The sequence below is a fragment of the Dipteris shenzhenensis genome, chromosome 33, assembly GCF_047967505.1.
Source record: "Dipteris shenzhenensis isolate YYH24624 ecotype China chromosome 33, Dip_SZ_1.0, whole genome shotgun sequence".
Lineage (NCBI taxonomy): Eukaryota > Viridiplantae > Streptophyta > Polypodiopsida > Gleicheniales > Dipteridaceae > Dipteris > Dipteris shenzhenensis.
In genome coordinates, this window is record NC_141628.1 from 36,129,283 (window position 1) to 36,150,886 (window position 21,604).

General features: G+C 40.1%; 1 protein-coding gene across 1 annotated transcript; it reads left to right on the forward strand.

Moving 5' to 3' along the window:
* The first annotated feature begins 4,139 nt into the window (after positions 1-4,139).
* On the forward strand, positions 4,140-4,738 carry LOC147880047 (abscisic stress-ripening protein 1-like). Its single transcript, XM_087372154.1, has 2 exons — positions 4,140-4,392; positions 4,505-4,738. The coding sequence occupies exons 1-2, from the start codon at positions 4,273-4,275 to the stop codon at positions 4,685-4,687; spliced, it is 303 nt and encodes a 100-aa protein (XP_087228280.1). The 5' UTR covers positions 4,140-4,272; the 3' UTR covers positions 4,688-4,738.
* Positions 4,739-21,604: the final 16,866 nt, after the last annotated feature.

Here is a 21,604-nt window from a genome sequence, read left to right on the forward strand (position 1 = left end):
AGGGCAGTGTAGCTGGAAGGGAGAGAGCGGCTCCAACAAAGGCAGAGCAAAGAGAGAGAGAGAGATAGAGAGAGGGTGGGCAAGAAACTCGGGGGGTGCACTGCTAAGACATCCTAGATATCATGTGCATTCAAGGGGTATTTAAAAAAGCCCTCAACTAAAATTTTCCCTCCAATATATCCACCCCTCTTTTCTTATGAAGTAACGGATTTTTTCCTAAAGTTGAATTTAAACACCCCTCTTGTTATTGTAATCCTGCTAAATTTTTGTCAAAAGTGGGATTAAAATACCCCTCCTTTTGAATGCACATGGTACACTAAAAGTTTTGGAGGTGAACCCCTTGAGGCCTAAAGTCGCTATATAGTGACACTTAACGAATCTCGCTTTGGTTACCGATGATTAGCACCCCACGCACGCTAAACATCAGTGCTTAAGCATTGGAATAGGACTCGTTGTGTAGTAGTGATTGGATTGCACACTAAAAAATTTGCTCTCTTATGTCCACATAAAGGTCGTCATCCCATGTTTGTACAGGTCTAGCAATTGATATTGCAATTAACAATGGGTTACTGTTACATTCGCGTTGTTATCCATTGTGGGCTTGAAGCTCATCCTCATCTTGATCCCTTCCACTCTTTGTGCTACAGAGCCCTAGCATAGACCTTCTTGGTCATATATTACAAGTTTTCTCCTCAGCAAGGCATCATATTTCACAAGGTCCTAGCATCCATGAATTTTCTACCTGATCCAAAGACCTATATGTTGCAATGGTTGTGGCTCTTATAGAACTCTCCTATCTAGATTGTGATGATTGATTTGAATTGTATGGGAGGATTAACATAGATGCACTTACGATATGGCTCCTATGGTGATGTTGGGCTATTTGTCATGTCTCGCTTCACTCTCAATCTCTATCCTACTCGTGGACTTCTTTTCAAAAACAATCAAGAGATCATGAAAGATATATGAAAGAACCCTCAACGCTCCGAGCCCACACGCAAAGAAACAATCCAACAACCCTTTTTTTTTAAGATGATGCTCAAAGTGATGACGATGGTGAAAGAATTTCTCATAATCATTAAGCTGAATGTGTAAAACTCTTCCTAAAATCAGCAAGAGTGTAACCATCCTATCGTATCATGTAGGATTAGTGTTTTCTTGATGATATCAATGAATGCAATTAAAGAAGAGGAATCAAGCATGTGAAATCATGATAGGATATGTGGTTATGGACACTATGATTGAATTGAAGGAACAAGATGATGCAAGATTGCATTACTCGAATGTAGTGACCAAAATCAGTAGATGATGTAGAAAGACGATTGCCTTGAGACGTGCAATGTTGATTCCAGCACGATAGCTAGGGCCTCCACTGAAAGCAGTGTAGTTTATGCCAACCACCTTTTCCTTTAAAAATGGAAGTCATACAAGATCAAGGCAATGACAAATGATTTCTTGCTATCCAGCATGAACGAGCTCACATCCTCAATCCCATCTGCATGGAGAGCACAAAAATTGAACAGCAGCAGGCAAAGGGCGAATTTCATGAACCAGTGCATCGAACCCAGTTACATAGTTTTGGCAGCCCCTTGACCCTTCCAGCGCTTCCGAAATGTCTTGATTCATTGTGAGATGAGAGTAGAGACCTTAAGGCATAATCTAGCTGTATAGCGACATTTAAAGAGCGTCACTATATAGCGACACTTATTAGACTTGTAAATGGTCGCTATATAGTGACACTTATTAGACTTGTGAATGGTCGCTATATAGCGACACTGAGATAGTTTCCTATAGCGATGTTTTACAGAAAGTGTTTTTTCCCATATCGACTTTAAAAGAGTTTTTCCCAATGACAATTTTTTTTTCCTTTTCATACATGTTTGATCCTTTGAGAGAATAAAAGTACAAGAGAATGTACATCAAGCCTTTGAAGCTCATATATTCATGTCTAAGTTTGAGGTTAAAAAAATCAATGAAGAGCATTTACATCAACGGCTTCATCTAAAGCCAAGTCTAATGCACCAAAGAAGTCTATCTTTAACTCTATGTCGAGTTGATCTCCTATATCATCATTGTACTCTAGGATCGTACGTTCACCTAAGACTTCATCATCTTCTTCAATAAAGTGTGGTGATTCTTGATGATCGTCATCTTCTTCCTCAATATCGTGATCTGCATCTTCCTCCTGTACGATGTCATTATGCGCATCTTCCTCTTGGCTCATATTGTGATCTTCATCTTCTTCGCTAGATCCATCTAGATCAATTGGATCCGACATTGGTAGTGGCATCTCCATATCCACATCTCTATCTTCAAAAATTTGCTTACTTCATGGTGCAACTTGGATCACATACCACCATCTTGGATCAAAACGATCTAGATGAAAAACCACCTATATTGAAGATGGGTGCTAAATGCCATCAATTGAGACTTTTTAGTGGCACCCCTACAAGGAGTGGACATCATCTTAAGACTGCCATGGAGGCATCAATATAATCCTACGATAGATTACGATTCACATCAGATGTGGATTGAGAAGGACAGACAAGAAAGATGTCTGAAAAGCTCAATGAAACCTGAGATCAGTCCTTTACTCAACCGCACACAAGACAAAAGAGCAATTAGAAAATGTGAGAAGACATATCTAATTTTGGTGAATACGGTAACGGGCTACTCAGCCAAACACTAAGCCTACACACCAAAAGTTTCTTTCTCAAATTTTTGATCGTTTCTTAGAGGAGCAACTGCTGCATACACACGCACACAAAGAGAGAGGAGCTATTGTAGCCAAAATGAGCAGAGGAGGAGGGGCCAGAGCAAGAGGGGCAAAGGGTAGCTGCAAGAGAAGGAAACCCCATATTCAAAAAATGGAGGGGGAAATTGGCTGGACCAGAGAAAGAGGGCAAACCACCTAGAGAGAAGGGAGAAATTGGCCGGACCTAAAATAGTGGACCAGAGAAAGAGGGCAAACCACTTAGAAATAAGGAGGGAATCAAAATGCGTCCAAGAGTGCCCACCTCCTCTTGAATGCCATTTGGGGCCTCTTGAATGCCATTTGGGGCTTATTTGGGAAAGGTGCACATGGGAGGAGTCTTAAGCCTGGGTTAAAGGGGGGGGGATGGTTTGGTGGTCTCTACTATAAGGGGATCAACCAATAGCCTGGGCTCTTTGCAAGCCTACCCACCCTCCACCTCAACATACCATTGTTTTCCATCTTGGAGCACTCTCATTGGTACACTTCAAATCCCTCCCTAATTTCGTGAAATTAGGAAACACTAATTAGAGGGCCGTTTGAGACCCCATTTCTCCCTAAATGAAAAGAAGGCAAGAAGCTTCGAGATTCTAATAACAAAGATTGAAAATTCCAACGAAAAAAGAAAGAGACTAAATGCGAAGAATCCAACAAAGTCAAAAGATGAAACGTGCAGAGCCCCGACCATGAGAAATGCTTTAGCTCAAAGATCCAAAATACGACTTCAGAATGAGAGGCGGTACCCCTTCAAGCTTTTGCCCAAAATATCGCCTACTCTCATCGACCCACGACGGCACCATAAGAGTGTAGCAAGGTGTATCTCTCCACACGATAGGCTTGGAGTTGGTTGCATTCAATTTTGGCCGCCTCTCTAGCACCGCTCCACGTTCTCGAAAGTAAATGAACCCTGACACTTGCACACATGGACTTATTTGCAAGTCTCATAAGGTGCAAAATGATCCAAAGAATCTAGTTTACTTTCAGTAGGACATGCCAAAAATGACGGAGTCATTGAATGCATACATTGAAAGCCCCTTGGAATAGACTATAAAAAAGTTCCAACAATACATGTGGACGAGTGCAAATTTTCAAGAAATCCTAGGCCACAACAAAAATTGGGAAAATTGTTTTTCCCTTTGAGAACTACAACCACCAAGGAGGCGTTCCCCTATGGGACAGGCCAATAAGTTATTATCCTCATCCTGAGTGATTCGACGAGTCAAAGGAAACGTTGCTACCCAGACAGGGTGATGCCAGGCCGGATCAACTGACTTTTGCATGCTCGATGCCGCGTGCCCCTCACACCTGCCAACATATCCACCCTCTCTCCACCTCGATCACTTATATATAAGCAGAATGCAAAGTGCTTCTTCAAGATTGCATTTGCGCCTCGGTGTTTGTCTAATTTGCTGGTTCGTTCTTCGTTGCATTAGCTTCCTACGCTTCCTTATCTACCATGGTTTAGTCGCTTGCTTCCTTATCAGCCAGCTCTCACCCTTCTGTCGTCCTCCTCCGTCGCCATGGCTCACCTCTTTCACCACAATCAGAACGACCAGCAGCCAGCAGACGAGTTGAAGCATGACAAACACAAGGAGCACATGGGTGAGCTCCGTGCTGCTGCAGCGGGTGGCTTTGGCCTGGTAAAGCTCTGTCTCTACTTCTCGATCTCGATCTTCTATTCGGTTTTGTAATTCTTAATGTATTTATGATTTGGGTGTCTCATCTGTTATTATCTGCAACTTCGAATAACAGCACGAAAAGCACGAGGGCAAGAAGGATCCTGAGCACGCTCATCGTCACAAGCTAGAAGAAGAGGCAGCAGCGGCTGGCGCAGTGGGAGAAGGTGGCGTTGCGTTGCATGAGCATCACAACAAGAAGGACGCCAAGAAGCAGGAGGAAGAAGCTGAAGGGAAGCCGAAACATCATATCTTCTAAGATATTCCGGTAAAAATAAACTGCTCGCAGGGCTACGAGCATGGCACCAGACACGCCATTGTAATCTATCGAAAGGGCATGGTGCTTGCATATGAATAATCTGTATTCCCGTTTGGTGACGTGTGTGTACCTTGTTATGTAAATTTTGTGTTTTGTGATTCTGTATTTATCTTAGCATTGCTAATAATTAAGAGGCAATTTGGGATGCTCACAGTTAAGGGGCCTTAAATATACTTTTTCCCAAAAAACAATGAGTTCTTGAGGTCATTGAAGACTTTATAGAGTTTAATTTCCATACCTTTACATTCCCATAAAACACTCTTCACTCCTCTCTATTTCCCCTCCCCCGCTTCCCCTTTTTCACCCCTTCTCTTGCTTTCCTCCCTCTCAATATCCCTCTTCCTCCCCCTTTTTCACTCTCCACATCTCAGTCCTTTCATTCTACCACTAGCGCAGAACATGAGCGTTGATACTATCTTGGAATATGACAATAATGTTCCTTTGTCTTTGATACTACATAGGAGATCTTAACGTTAACTTACAATAGCTTACAATGTAAGAAATGAAAAGGACCTTGCACCTCACTACCAAATTTGATCACAAGTCAACTAAGATGGATGTTTGATTGCTAGGATAATATGCACCACCTTATCTCAATTTATATGTGCACATGTAGATAAGAAACAAATTTCATATCTTGAAATGTCACACGTAGTAAAACCCCATTGTACAATGGGTGAATAAATTACAAAATATGGCCCAATATAGTATACCAAAACTCCTGGACCATGTGTAGATGGGGGAAATGAAAAACAGAGTCCCACCCCTTGTAGAAAACACCTATTGAAATAAAATATTACACAATATTCTCTAAACAAGGTAAGGAAATCTTCAATAGTTGAAGGATGAGCTCATGGATGAGTGCATGCTCACTATCTAGTCCAAATCCCTTTGTTAGCCCTATGCTTTGGGTCTGTGCAACCAATGTGACATAGAAGGACATTGAATGTTTGCTACCCATCTAGCAACCTATTTGCTTCCCACATGGCAGCCTCCCATCACGTTGCATCCCATTCCCCACCTCATTGCCACCTCTTCCCTTCGTGTCCCTATTTCCCTTTCCCCTTTTGTCTCTTCCCTCTCCCCTTTCCTTTTCTCTCTCCCACTCCTTTCCCCCTTCTAAATGCCAAGCTTTTTTCCTCGCTTCTCCCTTTCACCTCTAACCTACAAGCTCCCACTACTCAATATGTTGATTGTCTAATCAAGGGACCTTTGCTAGCTCCTCTAAATTGGATAATCATTTGTTGCCCATGTGGCATAGCCTATTTGCTACCCACATGGCACAATCTACTTGTTGCCCATGGAAACCTCTCTCAATCCTTGCTCACAAGTGGGGAGGTTCTACCCTTTGACTCTCCCCTATCCCATCTCCCTTTCCCCTCTCCCCCTTTAAATTTCCCTTTCCCCCCACATTTTCACTCGTCCCTTCCCCTCTTCCTTCTCTCATCCTCTGCTCTCAAATTTTTTTTCCCCTACCCCTTGAGGGCCCTTTGTTAGCTCCTCTAAATTAGATGGAACATTTGTCACTCATGTGGCACAACCTGTTTGCCACCCACATGACACAACCTTTTTTTTTCCCACGTAAACCTCTCTTAATCCCTCCTACTATTCTCCTCCCTTTTCCCCCTCACATTGGGGCTCATAGGTGGGGAGGCATCACTTCAAAGTCACTTCCAAGACCAAGGGAGTGTAGTTCCAAAGAGATGAAGCTATAGTGATGGTAGTCACATCATAAGCCTCCAGCAAGAGGAATATGTTGTCCTTTTAAGGAGAAATCAAAGAAATAAACAACTAGATCGTAGAAAAAGCACGCGCTGAGTGGGTAGCATAGTTCTCCTTGTAATAAATAAACTTTTGAAAGGGTGGTATCATAAATCTATGTTCAAGTACCTATGACATAGTTATTGACAAGATTGCAAAAGAATTAGTGCTAAAAAATAATCAAAGAAGCTCAAATAAAGCCAAAAGGAGTCTCATTGCATTAAATTACACAAGCCCTTGAATTACATGATTTGGAAATAGCTAGTTGCCTCTGATGGAGCCATTGCTAAGCAGATAATGGAGCATCTAAAGGACAATATCCACACCCTTAGCTGAGTAACAATCAAAAAATAGATTGTCAATGAGGAATTGCAGATACATAAATTTGAAAGTTATCCTTTAGAGATGCAACAGAATGAAAAGTGCATGATATGCATTTGCCACATCATAGATGACAACCACAAGCAATGGCCCCATGTTTGCACCCTGTGCACCTCTATTTCTTTGTGTTGCTTTTGAAGGAAACATTGATATGTAAATTGTGTAAGTATCCATTTCCTCACATGTGGATAGATCAGGTGTGCCTAACTTATGAAACTATTAGAGAGGAGAGTGGAAGATGGCCAAGGAATCCATGGATGGATTACTAATGATCCTCCACCCAACAAGAAGGTAAAGCCATGATAGCCAATTGTGGATCTCAACTCAAAGAGAAGGCAAATCAGGGGGATCCAAGTTGTGGATCTCTACCAATAAGAAGAGAAAAAAGCTGTACTAGAGTGACTGTGTCCACTAGGTCACCCTTAGCATGTGACTTGAGGCTTTCATTTCAATTACCATCTTGTTTTTTTTTAAATGTATCCTTCAATCATGATACCTATATGATGATTGATTATCATTGAATTTGCCACTTTCGTGTTTCATGTTCATTTGCCTTGCAACCTAGCCTCCTTGTCATTTCAATTTTGGAATTTCAATTTTGAGATGTGACTTGTAGGCTTTGGACTTGTAGGCTTTGGACTAGTGCCCATTGTGTCTAGACAATATAATTCTTAAATCTTACAAACTCAATCCATAAATTTGAAGACTACAATGTCCTTTAAAGGGGGATTTTTCACTTTCCAGGAAGGGCGAGACAACTAAATCTTCAAAAATAAGTTCCACATTGGAAAAAAAAATTGTAGTTTCCTTCAAAGATGATTAAAATTATCTTAACTAGAAGGAAGAACCTTGAAAATGAAATTCTAGGCTATCCTTTAAAATTGAGGCGTAACAAAACTCACTTAAGGTAAGAGCTTTGATGATGGACTTGGTTTTCTTCCTTGTAGCCTAGGACATTGAATTGTGATGGCACTTTCACACAATTCATGGGGTAGCTTCCATGACTATTTTGCGGCTTCCTATGGCCTTGGTTAGATGGCACTGAACGCGATGGCTTTGGGTCATTTAACAATTGGGCAACTTAATCATTGAAGCTTACAAGACAATGTGGTCGTGAGTCTCTACATCTGTTTTGAAGACCCTTTTATGCTTCTTTCCTCCAAGCACAACTTGAAATCACTACTAGACCTTTTTAAATCACTCCTATGCAGAATAAAAAACGTTTTAAATGTTTTAAAATGTTGATTTAGAACTTCCATTTTAAATGCCTCCCAAATCCCTAGTGGTAGGGAGGGGATGAGTGCAAAATGCTCTTCAATCTAATCCATAGATCCAGGCTAGATCCAAGGGAGGAGGTGAGAGCAAATGGCACTTCAATCTAGGCCAACCAAACAGGCGCTTCAATCCGGGCCCTTGATCTTGGATCTTCACCTCCACCATCCAAAATGCACCTTCATCCTAGCCCTCCAAACAGGCGCCTCCATCTTGGCCATTGATCTTGGATCTAGATCAAGGGTGCACATAAAAAGTTGCCTTTTCCCTCTTAATGAGGCCTCCACAAAGTCAAACCTTTCCCTCCCCTTGTCATATCTTGCACTTGCAGCGCACCAAAGCCATCCTAGGCCTTTGATACATCCACCACGCATCTCCATCGAAAGGCAAGGGTTGATCAATTTCAAACCATGTCAGTTGAGTGAATGCTAAGGGGGTCTTAGCCCATGGATTACCATAGTGGTTCACTTGTAATTAACTTAATCCATTTCTTAATCAATTCCTTATGAGGTCCTTTTGAGACCCCAATTCTCGCCTAATGGGCCTTCACTAGTGTAGCAATGATGGAAGAAGAAACTATTGCTTCTATAGCTAAAGGTAAACCATCTGCTCACCATCTGAAGGTTTAATAGGGAATAAAGTAGCTACACAAGGTTCAATGGCATGCTCAAAAAGATGACTTTACTAAGATAAGAACATTACATGAGCAAAAGAAATGAGCCTAGAGTATATATAAAGGGCTTAGGACCTAGTGTAGACTTTATGCATTCATAACCTACACAACACCTTTCTCATTCTTCATCTCATTCTAACCTTTCATGGACACTATAACTTAACCCACGTTGTAGGAAAGACAATAGCTTTACTTAGAAGGACCATACAATCACTTATGAAATTTGATTATACAAGTTATACCATTTAAAGAAACCAAAAGACTTTAAAGATCTAATACTAATGCACCAACTCCATCATTTCCTATAGCTAGCCTTGACTCACTTGAGTTTTACAAACATATTCATCGTAGTCTTTTTATAAATAATAAACTTTTTTTGAAAATAGATAGCAAAGTTAATATTCATTTCCTTTTACCTACTTCATTATGAGGGAAGGGCATATTTTTAGGCATGCTAGATGTTAGCCCTAAAATTCAAAACTTACAAAGTTTTAAAATAGTAATACACAACTATATACTGTAGTGTTTGGTTTTAAAAAAGCATATATTAGGTGCTTGCAACTTGGTAAGAAAACACAAAACCTCAAGGAAAAGTCACACGTCTACTAATATGGGAGAATATACTCTTATTTGCCAACTTTGCATCCTAAACTTGATTTCAGAAAGCTTGTAGACCTCATGAGATGCTATGACATCCTCATTGATCATAATCAAAGCCCCTCACAAGATACAGGACACATGCGTTAAGATATATCCAAATTTAAGCTGTGAAAAATGTTGAGCAAATGGTAAGGGCTAATGCATATTGCAACAAATTTAAGCTGGGACAAAGGTTGAGCAAATGGTTAAGGCCTAATGCATGTTGTAGCCACATGAAGGCTTGCACAAGTTGCCAAAGAATGATAATACCAAATTTTTCTCATGTTTCGAGTCGTAGGTAATGCGATGATGACATGGTTTTGTCATTTTAGTGTTCTTGATCTAAAACCATCAGGAAAACATAATGTTAGCCTTCTACTTAGGTAGAAAGCTATCCTTAAGAGATAAAATATCCCTCAATGAGATAATTTAGACATCTTCAAGCTATTATAGCACATTATTTCCTTTCGTTCTTTGTTATTAACCACCACAATTCTTGAGAATAGCATTAGGCTTGGAACCAGGCATACATCTAGGGGATGTAGTATCGAGGGGACACATTCTCAAAAAGAAACATAACTTTTGAATAAACTATTATTCAAGGGCTACATATTCAGGCTATATCTTCTCCAAGTGCTTCATCATACCTAGTTTCTTAGCACTGTTATGGATAAACTTGACCAAGGTAAAAGGCATAAATATGTGTGTGTGCTTGTATGTGTGGCAGTAGTATCATAAAACATGGTGTGCATAGGGCCTAGGGTTGATGTGGCAGGGCATGACCATGTGCCACGCTTCCATGTAAGAGGACCCATAGGTGTGTTGTACATAATCCATGGTAGTAATATTATAAAATGTTAAGGTGGCATGGTTCCTCCATGTGCCACCCCTCCACCTAGGCGGTCCCATGCCTGCATTTAGTGAGACATGGCCCAAGGACCATGGGAGAAGTAATATAAAATAGGTGGAGATGGATATTATATTGGATTATTCCCTCCATGTAGAACAAGCCCATGTGGGGGGGGGGTGTAGATAGTCCAAGAATGCAAGTTAAATAATGGGGAAAGTAGGATGAGGTGGCAAGATTCCTTGTGCCAACCCTCCACTTGTCCTCTTAGATGTTTGAATGTATTATAAAATTGAGAAGAGACCAAGGGAGTATCTTAGACTTGGGATATGGGGTTTGATTTATGTGGGAAATGAGGCAAAGGGTTGTCACACACAATTGAGAGTGCATACCCACCTAGCCCAGATGGGAGATTCCTCCACACACACATGCATGTGGGAGGATGCAATTATTGGGAGAGGCCCCCTCTCTTGGCTATAAAAGGAGGGGGCTATTCCTTGATGTGACACGCTCATTCTTGTAAAGCCACCATGCTAGTACTTTGATTTCCCCCATCCTTCCTTTCAAATAAACCATGACTCTCTTCCCTTAATGTCTCCATCTCTACATTCCACCTCCCATCATGTACATGCTCCTCTTCCCCCTCTCCCTTCCCCCTTGTGCCATAGTCTCCCTCTTAATCCCTTTTCCCCACCCATGTTAATGCTTCACCCCTCACGTTCCCTTTCCCCCATGCCCTCGAGCGTCACCATGTCTTACATCTAGCCTCATGCCTTGATTTCTTTTCTAGTTAATAGCACCTGTATTTAGTGACTCTTCATACTAGCATAGATAATGCATCCCTTCAACACTAAAGGGAGACTATTACACCAAACATTTAAATATATTTTTCTTAATCATAACAAAGGAAATATCATTGTTCCCTAGGTATATTTGGCTATGATTCCCCTACCATAGACAAGTTTTGTATAGACAAACTATGAAAGATAAATACTTTTATTCAAACTTCAAATTATACTAAAAAATCTGTAGCCAGTAAAAACTACACATTATCCACATCTCCAAGGTGAATCTAGCTATGAACACTTGGCACAGTCTTTTTTGCAAGGTCATAGCATAGAAAGAAACTTTGACTCAAACTAGGCTCAGATTAGAGACTTGCATTAGGAATAGACATTCATTCAAAAGCTAAACAATGCACTTTTAGAGATCATGACTTGTAGAAAAGTGAAGGAAATAAATTCCAAATCTAAAACTAGGATGGCCATTAAGAGGAGGTAGGACGTCAAGAATAAGATTTGTCTCATTCCTTCTTAAAACCACTAGGCATCGCTTGGGTGGTTACCAAGCTACGTCAACTCCAGAAGGAGAAATTTCCACAATTGCATTTGAAGATAGGGCCAGTAAAGAGTCCATATCTCTTTTCACACTAATTTGTACTTGTATGATAGAGTTACAACCAAATAAGAGTTCTTGGCATGTTTGACTACAACAAACACCAAGGAGGCTAAACAAAGGGTGAGGGAAGTTTAGAAAGGACTCCAACTATGAGGGAGAAGCTAAAGAAGTAGGAATGGGAGGGCTCTTAGCCTCCAAGAAGAGCACGTGGGGTGAGTAGAAGGAAGGCTAAAGTTTGGCATTTCATCACCCACTTTTTGGGTGACAGTTGATAAATTGATGTGGGGTGCTTCCCAAATTATGGTCCTTGAGTACAACTCAAGAGGTCTTAAAATATTATTGCTTAACGGTGGTGGGCTATGGTAGTCGTTATTTTGGACATGGGCTATTAAGTCTACCCATACCCTTATGTTGGACATGGTTAGACTTAATAACTTAATATCTATTACTATTTAGCTACATCAAGGAGGTCCGCATTCCAAGAAGTGTAGCTTGAATGAGGAGTAAGTCAAAACATCAAGCAACTACATTCTAGCGAACCTAAAGTTCAAGCGAAGTTTCCTAGAAACTATGCCACTGTCTACTTTTGAAGACCATTTAAAGGCTTTTACAATTCCAAGTTCTTTGACAATTGCCAATCTACATTGCAAGCATTATAGTATAATTAGAAATGAACTCATAAAAGGTGAACCTATTTACACGAGGAAAGAAATGTGATGCAAATGAACTTCTATTCGAATAATACGGAAGAAATGTCATTGCATGGACATTTATTTGTACATCCTAGTCTCTCAAAATATGTTGTGATCATGCTTACATTATAAGTTTACACATTTTCAATGTGCATGTATTAAAGTAATTATTGCTCTCCAAAATTAAAATTAGCGTCTAACGCATCAATGGGAGCATTACAAATTTCTAGTGCATCGCTCTTAGGTTACACAACATGATACGTTTCCTAACTACTTCAATTAGAATCTTGGATGAAAAGGGAGATGATTAAGGTAAATAATATCAACTCAATATAAAAAGAGAAGCACTACTACATTTCAGAATTACATGCATCAATTTCTTGGGAAGATACAAACATCTATGATCCCCCTCAAACACTAATTGATACCCACATGAAACCAAATATGAACAAAGTATATCTGTTGTCAATGTAGGTAATACAAGGAAGTCAAAGTGATGTCTCTCACAAGTCATCAAACAAATTGGAAGTGGGATTCGCATAATCATCATCCAAATCATCCTCCTTCTCATCCTTACGAGGCCGCCTGCCAAACGATGCATACACTAATGGCAACACGTGTGCCTACTACAACTGCATCCATATCAAAAGAGTAACAAGAGCAACCACTAACCTAGCATGGCCTCATGAGTAGGGCTATGCCACATCCCGTCTCAAGGACCAAACCTCCCAGCACATTTAACAAACTCAAAATCATAGAAAGGAATCCAGAGGAGCATCGCAAAGTACCCCTAGCACCCCGTAGTGCTACAGAAAGAAGAGTGTCCTCGAGTTTGATGAGCCTCGAGCAAGTAATGAGTCCACACATCATCATTCACCTGTGCCAAATGCATATCAAATATGGATCGACTGTCGGCTATGAAGATGGATAGTGTGTCTCGTGCAACATAGAAATACCAACATAGATGACTGAAGCTACACAAGAGAATTTAAAGCATGTAACATAGGGAAGTCAAGGAACATAAGACCTTTGCAATGACAATGTTCACATACTGGCATAGTTTCCCCATGTTATAGAGATGCCAGGGTTGGAAATCTTTGTCCAACCCCTATAATGCCGTGGGAGATCTTCTCTATTTCCCTCAAACTTTAAATGGGTGAGATATCTAAAAATTTTACGAGAAAAATAAGTATATAAGTAAGAAGTATATATCCAATAATTTGCAAAGGAGAATAGGAATTAAATTTAATGAAATTGGTCTATACCTGAAGACTACTCTATGCTACTTGGTCATGCTCTATTTTTTTGTTGCAAGATTCTTAGTCTTCGAAACACCCTACAACTCACTAGACTCCCTTATCTTAAGGGATGTGGACATGTGTTTCCTTCCCTCCAATTTAAGTCATCGTGAACTAGCTTAGAGGATATTCTTGAGGCAAGGCAAAAAGATGGCCAATGTTTGCCACAGTCTTTAATTCCTCAAGCAATGCTATTGCATGATTCTCGATCTTATCCAAAAAGATCTCTTGAGCCAACCATATTATTTTTTAAACAAACCAAGAAATAAAACATAAACCAATATCCCAAGCATGAAATTGGAAGACAAAATACATAGGAAGCATGCATCGAATACATCTTTCTCATGATGGAACTCACTTCCAACAATGACAAGTTTTGAATTATTTTTTTCTACTCTTAGGGGTGCAAGGGCAATACACTTAATTTTTTCTAGTGTAATCACCCTCTCTGCTGCCTCAAAATTCAATGAAAAGAGTTTTGTTTTCCAAACTTTCACTAATTGTGGATCGAGACAATTCAAGACCTATGCCAGATTAAGTTTACAATAAGAGCACTAAAAGAAAGAGTCTCAAATGTTGACATTTTGAAAAGAAATAGCTTGCCTACTCTTCCCATGCGATTAGAAATATTTCGTTGAATCCCATCAATTTCTTTTATTTCTATAACATTCCTCTCCTCAACAAAAATTGTACTTTTAATTATTTCAAGTGCTCACCTCACATTTGTTTTGAATTCAACCTATATTTGATGGAAGAAGGAGAGATTGTTTGAGCTCATACTCCAAAAACAAAGTATAGTTCCAAGTTACTGCATTTCTTGGTATGTACCCAAAACAAAACAAACTCAAACCAAAGGAGGCACAAGTAGCTTGTTTACCTAGAAAACTATGTTAGATATGCTCAATGCCCCACCCTCCTAGTAACCAGTAATGGTCCAAGGTGCTCAAGTTGTAAGGCCCCCATATGAGGAGAAGGCATGTGTGAGCCCGGGACACTGGATGGTGGATCCTAACTTGCATGTCAGATGACATCTATCAATGAGACCGTTGATGGTAGAAAGGTGATTGTGTGGGAGCCCCTTATTCTTGCTAGGGCCCGGGGGCCAACTGGCCCCCAACTAGGGGGTCCCAAAGGGGCCAGTGCCCCCCCTGGTGGGGGTTCAGGGGCGGGAGACCCCGAGGCGACGGTATAGGGAATATTCTTGAATATTCCATGGATGCCTAGCCGATTCCACCGACTAGGTTGACTAGTCGGCTTCAATGACTAGGTTGACTAGTCTGTTCCACTGACTACGTTGATCCAACTATCGTCCTCATAGCTATAAAGAGGCGACCTCCCCAGTCCATTGCATCAGATCAGTTCAGACCAGATCAGATCTTCCAGCTAGTAGCTCTTCACCTAGTATCTGTTTAGATCGCCATTTAAGCTCCACCGTGAAAGCACACGGGTGAACAGAGCCATCATCTATACTGAATCAATATTGAAGAAAAATTTTGTTTCTCTCTAGGTTGCTATGTACTCTCTATTCTTTGTTCAGTTTCTGTTTTGCTATGCCGTGTAATTTAACAAACTAGACATGCCAAATACCCTCTACTAAGAGGATACCATCCCACTGTTCCCTTCACTCCTTGTTCCTAGCATTAATAATGACTTGACGTTCTTGTGAGGTCAATTGCTCATAAATTCCTAAGCGTCACATTCGCAAATGTTGTTGGCATTAATGAGAACATCCCTTAAACTTGCCTTTATGATAGCATGTTCATTCAATCTGCATCAATTCAATTCCAATACCAATCCACGTAAAAAGGTAAAACAAAAATAGGCAACAATTGTTTGAGTCTTACGAATTCGTCCTTTGCAAGCTTGCCAATAGGGAAATCTCAGATGTCTTATGTTGGTCTTTCAGTGTGCACATAACATGTATGTGTCTTGATGTTGTTTCCTTGTAAGACTTCTCAATGATCGACATCCATGCCATTGTCTTGTGGTTGCCTTCCCACACATAAAACATCTTATTACATAGATAATGCAAATATGGCCTCTACTCCGATTCGTTTTTGAACATGTCATTGACCTCTCTCCACATCGGAGACCAAGAGTCTCTCTTTGCTAGAGTAACCACCATCTACTCCCCATTCCCTATGCAAATGGATATAATGGATGCTCCCTTTTGGGGAGATACCCCTCATATTGAAATGCACTCTTGAGTGCAACCACATCACTCCTTAAGCCTCTCCCTTTAGCATCAGTGATGAGTCAGCAAAGAGGGATCCTAGGACACTCATCTAAGCTAAGGATCCTACAATTTGAAATGATATATCCCCCCACTAACAAGTTCCAATTCTATATCCTCAACTTCTGAATCAACCTCATGTCCTCCACCCTCAGTGTCATGAAGATCTATAGTATCCTCTGTGTTCATAGACTTCTCAACTCTCAAATCTACTTCACCCTCAACAAGATTAGGCTGGACAGTTTGCTTTCTTTTCCTCTCTCTCTCTCTTCTTGGGAGCTGATATTAGTTTCTCTTTACCCTTTCCCCTTGTTTTAGGTGGAGGATTTTGTACTCTCACCAAATTTATCCATCCATAGAACAGTAACACCAACAACCACAAGGCTTGATAAATAATCCTCCACAATGCCATTAGAATGACAAGTTTGAGATGTTGTGTTCAAAGTCAATTTTGAGATGCATATTTCTTTGCAAAAAATGAAAAAACAAGGCATACAAGTGCCCGCGATGTCACAACCTGCTTCACACCTGATTTGCTTAATTTTTGGGAAACTTATTGGAATTTAGGGAAGCCCTTTCTATACAGAATATGGGCCTATTAGATGGTCAAAAGAATGTCCAGCTTGGGCTATTAAGAGACCGCCATGTCGCGGTCTCCTTGGACCCTCCATTTAATTATGTATACAATGAGGTGTTAGTAGGGTGCATATGCAATGCCTAACAAGAGATAAGTGTGCTTGACAGGGGACTGCCATGTGGTAATGTTGAGGTGGCAGTCAATGGTGACATGGTAGATGATTGGACAAGGTGATGTGGTTGATGACATGGCATTGCTGACATGTCAATCTGATGTGGCAGTGTGGCATGGCACTTTGACTTTGACTGGACTACTGACGTGGCTAAGATGACATGTCTACTGATGTGGCAGTGACTGGGATGCTGACATGGACCCAATAGTGTGTTTGATGACATGGCAATCAAGATAAGGTGATGACATGGATGATGTGGATGTTGTGTCACATGACCATTGAGTTGTGGTGCCACGTGTTAATATAAGTTTTGCCTTACCCTTGGAGATAAGGTATGATGTGGTAGTCTGTCGTGGTAGCCATATGTCATAGTCAGAATCCACCCATGTGTTGATAAGAGTGGAAGAAATGTCTTAGATTTTGTCAAAATCTTCTAGATTCTTTGAATAAAATATTTTTGTCATGGTCATCGTCCGTTGCGAGCTTGTTGTAGGAGTCGTCCCGCTCATCGATGGAGGCCTACTTGTGGAGGTCGATGCTAGCTGCCATGAGGGTAGGCAAATCATTGATGAAGCCGATGTAGTAGGTGCTTTTCCTTGGTCAAGTGCCTTCGTTTGTGGGTTGGCATTGTAGCCTTATGTGCATGGACTTTTGGAGCCAGCTGAAGCCATTGCGCCTCGAGGGTACGAAGAATATTGTTTGAGCTAGCTAGTGAGCACTGTGGAAGGCCAGGAGCTAGGGAGCCATTGTGGATTTCATTGCTATTACCATTCGTGTCAAACATCCATTGATGGAGTTTTGTTGTATAGTTTTGCTTTATGGCACTGAAGCCAATGAGTAAGATTGAGCACTCATTGAGGATGGAGCTGGCCGCCTTTGTTGTCGTTGATTTGTTATAGGAGTCGATTGGCTTTGTAGCAGTGCTTTTGTCCATCAGGTGGTATGCTTCAGTCGAAGTTAGTGGTTGTCTTTGTATATAGGATCTACTTAGTCCCCGTAGATTTTTTATAGGCGTGGAGGCTGGGTCAATGGAGCTACATGTCCAACTAAATATTATGGTCTCCAAAGAGACCTCTCTCTCAATAGGCTTCAGACAACTCTTTGGACACTTAGAATAGTGAAGGAAACAAAACTCTCTATCTCACGCACAAAGAAACCTTTCTCTCACAAAACCTCTCTCAGGTAATAGAAAGTGGTCTTTCTCACATAAAGAAGCTCTCTCAATGAAAGAATGCAATGAATGGAATCAAGAATCGAATGAAAATATCTCAAAGATGTAATGAGTAGAATTCAATGGAAATTCTCTCAAGAAAGTGGAATTTCTCTCAATGGAAGAGAACACTCAAGAATCTCACACACTCTCGCAATATCATGATGCCTCAGCAAAAGGCAAGGGAGCTCTGATACCATGAACAAGTATGGAGAGAGGAGAGGAGAAGAGTGGAGATGAGGAGAGAGGGAACAGCGAAAGAGCACACCACAAATGACTAACTGTACACTATATTTAGTTGAAAATGTAGAATATATACAACCCCTTTAGGGTTAGGATTAGGGTTTTTAAACATTCCCTTATAGCACTCTATTGGGTTAGTGCTATGCACATATCAGACATATGATGTTGAGATGGTTCCTCAACACACCAAATGGTGAATCACTTTGGCCTATAAGATGGATTGCATGTTACTTGATTGTAAGGTGCAATTATTTGCTTGTACCCTCAAGAAGGTAGACTATAACTACTTCACATGCCTTTTGCAAGGCAGGAAGATCAATCGATTGAATTTAGAGGGCATCTTGGAATTCTTTCATTACCCTTCACCAATCGAGCAAACATAGCTCTCGCACAATCAAAAGCTCCATGCTCTTTTGATCCTTCTTGATCTCATATAGCACATTCATTCCTAGCCACTAGTGGCTCTCCTTCTAGGATTTCCACCACCCCCATCACCACTCCTGCATCTCCACCTCCACTTTCAATGCCACCTCTTCCACCTCCATAACTATCACCTTTGCCAGGTCCTTTGCTTTTTGTGCCTTGGTGCCTAGGTTGATTCTTCAAGCATCAACAATCTCCTTGCTTGTGGCTAGGTTTATTGCCTTGTAGCTATAACTGCAAGAATCTTGAACCATCTTTGTTCCTCTTGTCATTCCTCATGCCTCCTTAGCGGATTTTTCTCCCTCCGAATGTGGTTTTTTGTGTGAGGGCTCACTCCTCCCTCTTTGCCTCTAGTAGTTTTTGTTCTTCTCCAGTGTGTAATTCTCATCATTTGTCCCAATATTTCTCTCTTAATCTTCTCTAGAGGAATTTATATGAGTGTCACTTTCTTCATTTTCATTCCCTTAGCAGGTGTGCATTCTTCTCCAACCTTTTGTGTAATTCTTTGAGACTTGCCTATAATAATTGTCTTTTCTAGAGATCATTTTCCCTGAGGCCGCCGCTCTTCCTATTTTTCTTGTTCTTGGCATGTGGGACATTCGAGCATGCAAACAATGAAAGCACACAAGGTACTATGATTGAGAATGATATGAAGTTTTGGTATGATAACAAAGAATATTTAGTGAGTTTATGACTACAATTTTAGCTTTAATAGCCACGTTTATATTTAAATCTTTATCATGGCCATGTTAAACCTTTTAATAATTATAGGCACCCCTATATCTAAAGAAAGTATTATTGTGAAATTACCAGCATCCTATTTTCTTTTTAAAAAAATAATAAACTCATCTTATCAAACCATTCTAAGATAAATACTCCAAAATATATTAAAATTTCCAATGATCTATAAATTTACAGAAAATACATTGAGTGACATCAATTTACATTTTGTTGTTGGATCCAACACTTTCCTAAATGGCTTCTATTTGCTAATCACCCGTGTATTTCTAGTAGCTTTTGAAGATTTCCATGAAAGCCTCCTTTTACGGATTGAGTTTGACAAGTTGATTAAGCTAAATTTGTTGCTGAATCTTTCTTGGTTGCATTAGAGGACCCAATTATGCCATGATAGAACCACTCAAACATTTCACGAAGAGCATTACTTTAAGTAACTCCGGTGTACTTTTAAACTATGCGTTGAGCTCCATAATTCACTTCTCCATCCCTTAGGAAATCCAAATGTTTAATGAACCATATGATTGAATGACTAGACCATGAGCATAAATAACATGCTGCATCCATAATAAAAGTAAACCCAATGAACGTAGCACTTTCATCTCTTCGCACACACTTGTAAGTCTTATGCAACAAGAACAAATAAATAAGAAACTAGTTCCTATTTGGTGTTTTTCTTTGACACAAATCATTTTGGCATGTACCTACATGATTCCAAATAAAAAATTGTAATGGATCAATTTAAACCATTGCTTGTGTAGATGCATGCCATTTTCCTTGTAAATTATTTTCGATTACAAATACACAATATTTTGAAAATGTGTCTGCATCAATTACAAAAATATGATGTCCTTTCACAGACATCTATGATTTTCCTCCCTTGGCAGAATGATGTCCTTTTAACCTAGGGTGTACCTTTATAAACACAAAGCATAGTAGGTTCGTTAATGGAAGAGAAGTTTTAAATTTGGTGGACTTACAAGCCATTTATAGACAAGAGGCATGAAAAAATACTATATAATATAATTATGGTACGTACATGTACTTCCAAATTACAACATATAAACGTATGGAAGAGGGGTAAACAATTACGCAAAATAATTATATTTTTTTTAATATATGGGTGTTTTAAATGCATGCTTAGTCACTCTTAAAATCAATTTGTCTTCTTTTTCCTATCACTCTCCTTGTTGTCATTGTCATGTATTTTGGTCAATGACTATCATTTGCATGGACCGATGTTGAACATTTTGAAACCCTCTTTCTTCTTATGCTCACCGGTTCTGTTATCGGCCTATTCATCTCAGGAGATTGTATCCCAGCCTCTTCAATCACTGGGTGTGATAAATCCACAAGCCTATTTCTGTCCCCTTTACCAGACCCACTACCATCAAGTATTCTTCGTCGGAGAGCATCCAAATTTGGTCCTGTACCCAAGTGTCTTCCATTCATAAAGGCATTGTAGTGGGCACTCTAAAGTAGCTCCCATGTTTGGGATACCACCATTTGGAGCACCTAATTGTGTGCCACGAAAATGTCTTTTATGGGAATGATGTGGTCATTTAGTTTTAGGAGTTCCAAAGGTAAAGCCAATACCTATTTCAAAAATGGGGTGGGATACTTTGTTCAAAAGCACATTCACATGTCATTACACTTTATTAGACTCTGCATAGCCCATCCACTTTTTGTACATGTGTCAGCATAAGTGGGGATGCACTCATGCTTATCAAATGTGGGACACCAATGATAATTAAAGTTGACCAAAAGAGTAGGTGGGTGATGAGTGAATGAGTGATTGACAAGGCACAGTTGCAAGGAGTTATTCTAATCATGGAGGGTTGAGACCTAATTAGAGGGCTTAAGTTACAAGTGTAAGTGTTTTGTTTTATCTCCTTGGCTTATACAATTTGTGACTATCCAAGCCTATCTAAAGGGGTTACTAGTATGCACCTATGGGCTTGGGGTTGGTCATTATATTACACTTGCACAACACAAGCCATTCACTAATTAAGGGCTTGCATAGCTCTCTTGCTTTTTACATGGAGCCAACAAGGCTAGGATGCACCATATATTTGTAAACTGGTTCACTAGTGTGGATTCCTTCAAATGAGTATACATGTGAGGTAGGATGTTTCAAGATTTTTCGGATGGGCCATGACATTTTCAGCATTCTACAATGTCGAACTTAGGTACAAATTTCTTGTAATGAAACACTCAAGTCTCAACTTGCTTCCGAGTCTCAACTTTGGTACAAATTTCTTCTAATGAAACACTCAAGTCTCTAACTTGCTTCCGTCTTGCAT